A 7,868-nucleotide genomic window follows, 5' to 3' on the forward strand; every position below is an offset into this window, starting at 1 on the left:
GTCATGAGTGGTTACTGAATCTGGATTAAATTATATTTTGAGTTATATCATTATTGTGTACCTGTTGTTTAAGAGACTATTTGTAATGAGTGTAATTTTGCACTTTCTAGGTATATTGAATTGTTTATCCTCCGTGTACTTTGATTTTTGTGTTTGTCGCAACCAATAGTTCCATTATGGTAACAGAAAAAAGTCAAGAGGCTGAAAAGAAAGAAAGTGGTATCAACAATATATCTACAGAAAATGTAAGATGTATATAAAGAAATGTTCTACAGCTTTCTAACTTACTTTTTGTTTAATTTTCTCTCTGTTTTTAAGAAAACCAATTCCCCAAACTAACCCCATCAATGCAGATTGTACATTGGAATTCTGTAGACTGTATATGATCGGGTTTAACATGGGGATGACAGCTGTAAATACTGTATTACCGACTAACTCCAGAACGTCAGAATTGGATGGTATCGCATACCCAAGTAAGCCTGTTCCATAGTAAATAGTCATGATGGTGACATGGGATGAGCAGGTGGAGAAGGCTTTTTTTTGGCTTTCCTTTGATTTCATTTTGAAGATGACGGAGAAAATGTTAACATAAGAAACAACAGTGCACACAAAGGGAAAAACCGCCAAGATCAACATTTCTATGCTTACTATTACAAACAACATTATCGTGCCCGTACAGTTGGTCTTTGTTAGTGCTTTAGGATGACAGAAGAACTGGTGAATGACGTTGGAGTGACAGGAGGACATGAAAAATACTGAGCTGACAAGAATGATAGAGTTTAGGAAAGCGGCTGCCCAAATGCCAATAGTTATCAGGATGCAATTTCTCTGACTCAAGATCCGATGATAATGTAACGGGAGGCAGATAGCAACATATCGGTCATAAGCCATAATGAAAAGGAGAATACTCTCTGCATTCGCCACAACTGTGAAAAAGTACAATTGAGCGTAACATTTTGAGAAGGAAATAATATGATTCCCGGACAACAATATGTGCAATAATTTAGGAACTGTGACTGATGTATAAAATATGTCTACAATGGATAAATTACTAATAAAGAGATACATTGGTTTATGTAATTGAACTTCCAGACATATGACTGTGATAATGGAAGAATTGACAAGTACTCCGACCAAATATATCAAGAAAAATATGATGAAAATGAGCAAATTACTCTTTGTATCTCCAGAAAAAGGCAAAATGTAAAAATATTTAAAATAAGTTTCATTTTTCATTAGTATTTTTTTTCTTAGAAAGAAAAAAAACACAAATTAATATTAGAAATTGCACACATAATATATCAAACATCAAAAAATTAGAAAGAAAAAAAAGAAAAGGAAAGAAAAAAGTAAGAAAGTATTACCTAATTTAGGTAATCAACTGGTGGTTATCTCTGGTAATCCAGTACTTATTTCAGGCAAGAAAGTCGTCATCTTCTTTGCTTGAAAGTTTATTAACTTATCTCCCATTTCAGGGCTCATTTATATTGGGCTTCTAACTATATTGTATGTGTTTTCTGTTCTATGTATAACAAGACTGGTGTATTCGTTTCACTGTATGTTTTGCTGAAAATATATTTATGTTTTTAGATTTCTCTTTTAAATTAGATCCTATGCGCTTTAGATAAATGGTCTTTGTAGAAAAAAAATAAAATTAAATTACTCAGGAACCACTAAAACCAATAGAACACTTACTAATTATAAATTAGAATTTAGAATAATTAAAAAAAGTCCAAATGTTTATAAAGTTACCATAACTCAAAATAAATAACTACAGCACATAAATAAATCAATGAATAAAAAAAAATATCAAGTATAATTCTTATTACTTGTCCAGGAAATAAAAATGAATTTATTTTTTAATAAAATGGTATTTTGGCCGATCGATTCTGCAATGAAGGCTTTAGTGGTCCCTATTGAAAGTCAATGGGATACATCTTGTGCAAGTGGCATCTGATGTTGGAGAGATATTATAGTGCAGATCTGTGCATAGACTAATAAAATTTGTAAATTAAATATTTGACACTTTTAGTTTTTAAATTATGGATTATTCAATTTCAAGAGAAAATTATTGTGTTATTAATAGTTACTGAAATTTATAAAATGTTTAACATCATTTTTTCAAAGGGAAATTAAATAATTTTTTAAATTTTTTCAACACATTAGTTAATAGTAAGATGTGGTCACTTGTCTCTTTTAACCATTTGAAAACTGAGAACGTTTTGGGACCTCGAACCCACAGTAAAATTTCACCTTTTGGAATCCCACATTCTAAAGCTGGAATCACAGGTCATGAATATTCATGTAGTTATTTCAGTGGATCTTTTAGGATCAACTTCTTCAGCTTAGGCTGAAAAAACTACATCAAAACCTTCAAGTTTGATTTCATCATAGGAGTATCTTCAGACAAAACATTTAAATGTGACGTTTTCTTGGTATTTTTTGCTACATTTTTATGGGAAAAATCACTATTGCTTACTAAGGAGTACCCAGCCCCCTACATATCTAATAATGATGGCTATCCCAAGTATAAATAATCAATTTTGTAGTCATGTAGAACTCTTACGACACATTTGTATCACAGCTAAAAGAAAAATATTAAGAACTGAGAGTCCTCAGTGGTTGTTACATTTTAATGGCTAAATGAAAAAATGGTAACAAGTAGCAAGCTTTCGAGACTATTCAGGTCCATTCATCAGGCATAGCTACTGTGCCTGATGAAGAGACCTGACTAATCTCGAAAACCTGCTGCTCTTTACCATGTTTTCTTTAACAATTAAAAGGTATCAACCACTGAGGACTGAACTCTTAATATTTTTCAATCTCTTGGCTAGCACTTTACAAAGATGTATTTGTCCTATAGCTAAAAGAATAAATGCAATATATTATAAAAATAAATAACTGAAGCACAAATTCATAGTTTTGACTCTTTTTAGTAAAATATATAATTTATTTTTTTCACACTGAATAACAAAATGAAATACCAAATTTACTTAAAAATTGTAAATTAAATCTGTTATTTCTACAATTTAGTAGAGCTTAAAGGGTTGAATTTGAGCGTGATGCTCATTTTTCTATTCACTTGGGAAGCTTTCAGCTCATCATTTCTGCACAGGCAGAAAGCAATAAAATAGAATTAAAAGTTCCATTAGTTATGGAAATATTTAACAATATAAATATACAAAACATCATTATTCATCACTTGAATAAGTTTAGGTATTTCTTTTAAGTGTACATTTAATTCAATTAAATTTTCAAAATTGATCGAGACGCTACTGTTGACATATGAGGATGTGGTGTATTTATGTCTGAATGTTAAAATATATTTGTAAAAAATACAAATAAATTACAAAAATGATTCCACAAACCAATAAAGGAAAGGCCCACAACATACTGTTGTTACAATATTCTGTTTTCAAATTTACTAATCCCTCAGTTTAATATAAATCATTCTTAGCAGATTTTCTTCTGTCAGGAATTTACATGTTGACCGGTGTAGTATAAAAATTTATGAAACATAATTTAAAATTAAAATGTCAATATCTGGTCAACTTACCGGTATAGTAACATGGGGATTGTCAGTATGTAAAATCCTTTAGTGAAGCGAGACGGAGATGTTTAGAAGATTTATACTGTCTTGGGGCAATTATGGCCCGATCATCTTAGATATGTAATTACCCATGAGGAAAAAAGATGGTTATGAATTAATCACCAATTTGTGATTCATAAGTCCTGATGCAATGATTTCTTAATTTATTTCTTCTGAAAACTTAGTTTTACATATTTGTGGAATTATTAATTTATTACTATTTAGGGCTAAATTATAGCAAGGACATTATAGGTAAATTCCCTGGAGGCCTCCCCTATTTAGGTCACCCCAACTTCCCAATTTGACCTATTATAAAATCATTGGCTGGAACCTCACACGTTCCGGTGAATTTGAACAATTTGATGTGTGTGATGTCCAAAAAAATGGCTGCTGCCTTTTTACATGCGGCAGAAGATTTGATCAGACACAGTAGAGTGAAATGGCCTCAGGTTCGACAGAGCAGGCTGCCCAATATTGCTTGGCAGCTAATATAGCACATGGTGTTGCGCATGCACAGACCCATCCTGGGCCTTATCAGAACCTACCATGGAGGTTTAACCCCTTAACGACCTTGGGTTTTTCTGATTTTACGTTTTAATTTTTTGCTCCCCTTCTTCCCAGAGCCAGAACTTTTTTATTTTTTGTTCAATATGGCCATGTGTGGGCTTATTTTTTGCGGGACGAGATGTACTTTTGAGCAACATCACTGGTTTTACAATATCATGTGCTGGAAAATGGGAAAAAAATTACAAGTGCTGTGAAATTGCAAAAAAATGCAATTCCATATTAGTTTTTTGGGTTCTCTTTTTTACCACGTTCACTGATTGATAAAACTGACCTGCCATTAGTATTCTCCAGGTCATTACGAGTACATAGATACTAAACATATATAGGTTCTTTTTTATTTAAATGGTGAAAAAAAAATCCAAAGTTTTCTACAAAAAAAAAAAAATGGCGCCATTTCCAAGACCCGTAGCACCTTCATTTTTCAGGATCTGGGGCTGGGTGAGGGCTTATTTTTTGCGTGTCAAGCTGGTGTTTTTATTGATATCATGTAGGGGTAGATTTGATGTTTTGATTGCCTGTTATTGCATTTTATTGCAATGTTGCGGCCAACAAAAAACGTAATTCTGGCGTTTAGAACTTTTTTTCTCGTTACACCGCTTACCGATCGGATTAATTATTTTTTTATTTGATAGATCGGGCAATTCTGAATGCGGCGATACCAAATATGTGTATGTGGGTTTTTTATGATTATTTTATTTTGAATGGGGCAAAAGGGGGGTGATTTAAACTTTTATATATTTTTTATTTTTTTAATATTTTTAAAAATATTTTTTTTTACACTTACTGCTTGCTTCAATAGTCTCCAAATGAGACTAGAAGCAGCAGTTGTCTGATTGCTTGTACTGCATAAAGGCAAGGAGCAGATCGACTGTATGCAGTAGAAATGCTCATGTGTAATGAGCGCCTACCACTAGGTGGCGCTCATAGAAATTGAGACAGGACAACCACAGGGGTCTGCTGCAGAACCTGGGTTGTCATGCCCACCCATGTGTGACCCACTATCATGTGACGGGGTCACCAATTGGCTGGGCCAATGCCGCACTTCCGGCACGGTAATGGTAAATGCCGCTGTCAGAGATTGACAGCGGCATTTAACTGGTTAACAGCCGCGGGTGGATCTCGATTCCATCTGCAGATGTTGCGGGCACATGTCAGCTGTAAGAATCAGCTGACATGTGCCTGGTAGTGTTGAGCCACCCCCGTAGTGTTCGAGTTCGGTTCGGTTCGTCGAACACCCGTGTGTTCGCCGAACTGTTCGTCGAACTGTTCGTCGAGCACCTTCGAACACCGTTAAAACCAATGGCAGGCAAACAAAAACACATAGAAACACATAGAAAACACATTCAAAGGTGTCCAAAAACTGACAAACTGCTCAGAAGACACAACTAACACATGGAAAAGTGACAAGTACATATAGTCATGCAAAAAGAAAAGAGGTGGAGGAGTAAAAGGAGGGGAAGACACAGATATAGGAATGTCATGCCCTTCTAAAATCCAAAAAGTGAGAAGCCGACACGTTCAGTCCGCTCCTGCCCGTGCCACCTCCGTGTCGCCGGGTTTGTGCCAGAGCCGCGGTGAACCCTGACGGCCAGCCCCCCTCTCCCAATACTGGTGCCTGTCCGCTGGTAGGTCGAGCGAGCCCCCCTGTGGTGGAGGCAGCTCTAAGCTTTTAAATTTAAATTGTCTCTCTAATTTGAATGAATACACTTTAAATCCATTTACAAGGATCTATTGGAGGGCAAGTCTCATGCCAGCAGCCGCGTAATTCCAGCTCCAGTAGCGTCCACTAAAGCTGCTGCAGTTAAAAAGCTTTTATAAGGATCGAGCTCGGCTGTCCACCGCAAGGCATCCTATTGCCAGTCCCAGCCCCTATGCCTTGGGGTGCCTCCTGATGGTCTTCACTGAGTTTCCCGTGGTCCCGAAGCATTTCCTTTGAAAAAATTAAGTGTCCAAACTACAGGTGGTGTAGCTTGCTTAACAGCCGGGATAATCCGCTGACTAGCAGACACTGCTACTAGGCACAAAGTATTTCCTGGGCTAGATGCAGTTAAAAATTTGTAATTAGATACTCTCGTTGGATGCTGAGAAAGCATTCCATAGAGTCTCCTGGCACGCCATATATGATTCTCTTAAAAAGCTTGGGGTAGGGGTCTAGGGGACCCTTTTATAGCCAAAATCACGGGCTGTATCACAATACGTCACCTAGGCTGAAGATAAATGGAACTGTAGCACCCTGAGGGCTCGGTTGCTACAGAGGTATTGCACCTCACCCAGAGGTGTGATATCTCACTCTCAGGTAAGGATGGAGTGTGGATCAGGACCCCGACACCTGCATGCATTACACCACATTGCCGTGGGGCAGGGCGACCAATATGCCCCTGAGATGGGCACGACAGTCACTGACCCTGGCTGGAGTGGGGAGAGGGAACACTGAGGAAGGGGAACCCTGTATTGCAGGAGCAGGGAGGAAGCAGTTCCTGGGTGCATTGATAAGGGAGTATAAAAGGTGGGCACCATATTAGTTCAGTGCAGAGAAGTCTGAGCAGAAGTGACAGGGAGCAGGGGCTCTGCATGAGCTCTGCTCCGGAGGCGGGCCTAGTAACACAGGCCCAGGCCTGGAAGAGGGAGAAGGAAGGAAGAGGAGCGGAGAAGGCTCCAGGAACGAGGAACGAAGGGATCCCAGGGTTGCGGACGGGCGAGTCGCCACCGCACGCCCGAATCCACCTGCGTAGAGGGGTCAGGCCAAAGGGGGAGACCGGTCCCTGAAACTAGTGGAGGCGGGAAACGACCCTCAGCTAGAAACCGGAGGCTGTGACAATTTATGTGGCGCAGCCCCTCGCTACACCCGCTAGGAAGGCACCACATAGGGTCAGGGAAACTGGTGCCAAGTTTACCAAGAGGAGGCCCGAGGCAGCCGGAAAGAAGCATTGGTAAGAAAGGCCAGACAAAGGACACACAAAGGGGGTCCTGTGAAGCGCTCCAAAGTTATCTGGGAGTTGTCTGAACCCCTCACCTGGTGAGCACAGTACGACGTGGGCAGCCGTTACCTGCAGACGTGGTCTGGATAATAAGAACTGTGAGTAAAGGCCCTGGACTGCATCACTGACTCCGTGTCGTTACTGCTGCTGCCCTGCACCATCACCCCCATCCTCCGCATACACTGCCCTGAGGCAATACTCCTCCCGTGGGGAGTTATGCCACGCTCTGCTGCACTTACAACACCAGTCTCAGCGGTCTGCCCTGCAGCGGCGGTTCACTCTGACCGCAATCCACGGGTGGCGTAGTCGGACATTTAAACATCAAAACCACATAAATAGTTCCGCCACTTGTTTGACCACCCTGAGCCACGGAACCGGGTCGCCGCCACGAAGACTACAACCACCAGCATCCACCAAAAAGGGTCCGGCTCCGGGTGTCCCAAGGCCCAGGGGGTGCGTCAGAACATTTTCATCACCTTTCACAATCACCAATGGGACAAGGCAGGGATGTCCTCTGTCCCCTCTCTTATACATCCTATTGACGGAGCACCTGCTCTCATCAATTCGCCATAACCCCAATATTAGGTGGATTGAGGTGGCAGGCACCGAGTACAAGTGCTCTCTATTTGCTGATGATGTCCTAGTATATATCACTCAATCACATATATCCATCCATGATGTTATGGCTGAAAAAGATCACTTTGATACATGGTCAAATTTTAAAATCAGTGCAG

The 7,868-nt window shown here is 39.5% G+C and overlaps 1 protein-coding gene across 1 annotated transcript; it reads right to left on the reverse strand.

Annotated features, from left to right (window-relative positions):
- Positions 1-279: 279 nt before the first annotated feature.
- On the reverse strand, positions 280-1,236 carry LOC141180575 (olfactory receptor 1f45-like). The gene has a single exon (XM_073660672.1). It carries the CDS (start codon positions 1,234-1,236, stop codon positions 280-282), a length of 957 nt encoding a protein of 318 aa, XP_073516773.1.
- Between the last annotated feature and the right edge of the window lie 6,632 nt (positions 1,237-7,868).

This window comes from Phyllobates terribilis, unplaced genomic scaffold, assembly GCF_046119375.1.
Source record: "Phyllobates terribilis strain yellow unplaced genomic scaffold, ASM4611937v1 Scaffold_33__1_contigs__length_13283291, whole genome shotgun sequence".
Taxonomy (NCBI): Eukaryota; Metazoa; Chordata; class Amphibia; order Anura; family Dendrobatidae; genus Phyllobates; species Phyllobates terribilis.

Bases quoted from the DNA above. Each gene is read 5' to 3' on its own strand.
- LOC141180575 (XM_073660672.1), bottom strand. From the start codon at position 1,236: ATGAAAAATGAAACTTATTTTAAATATTTTTACATTTTGCCTTTTTCT.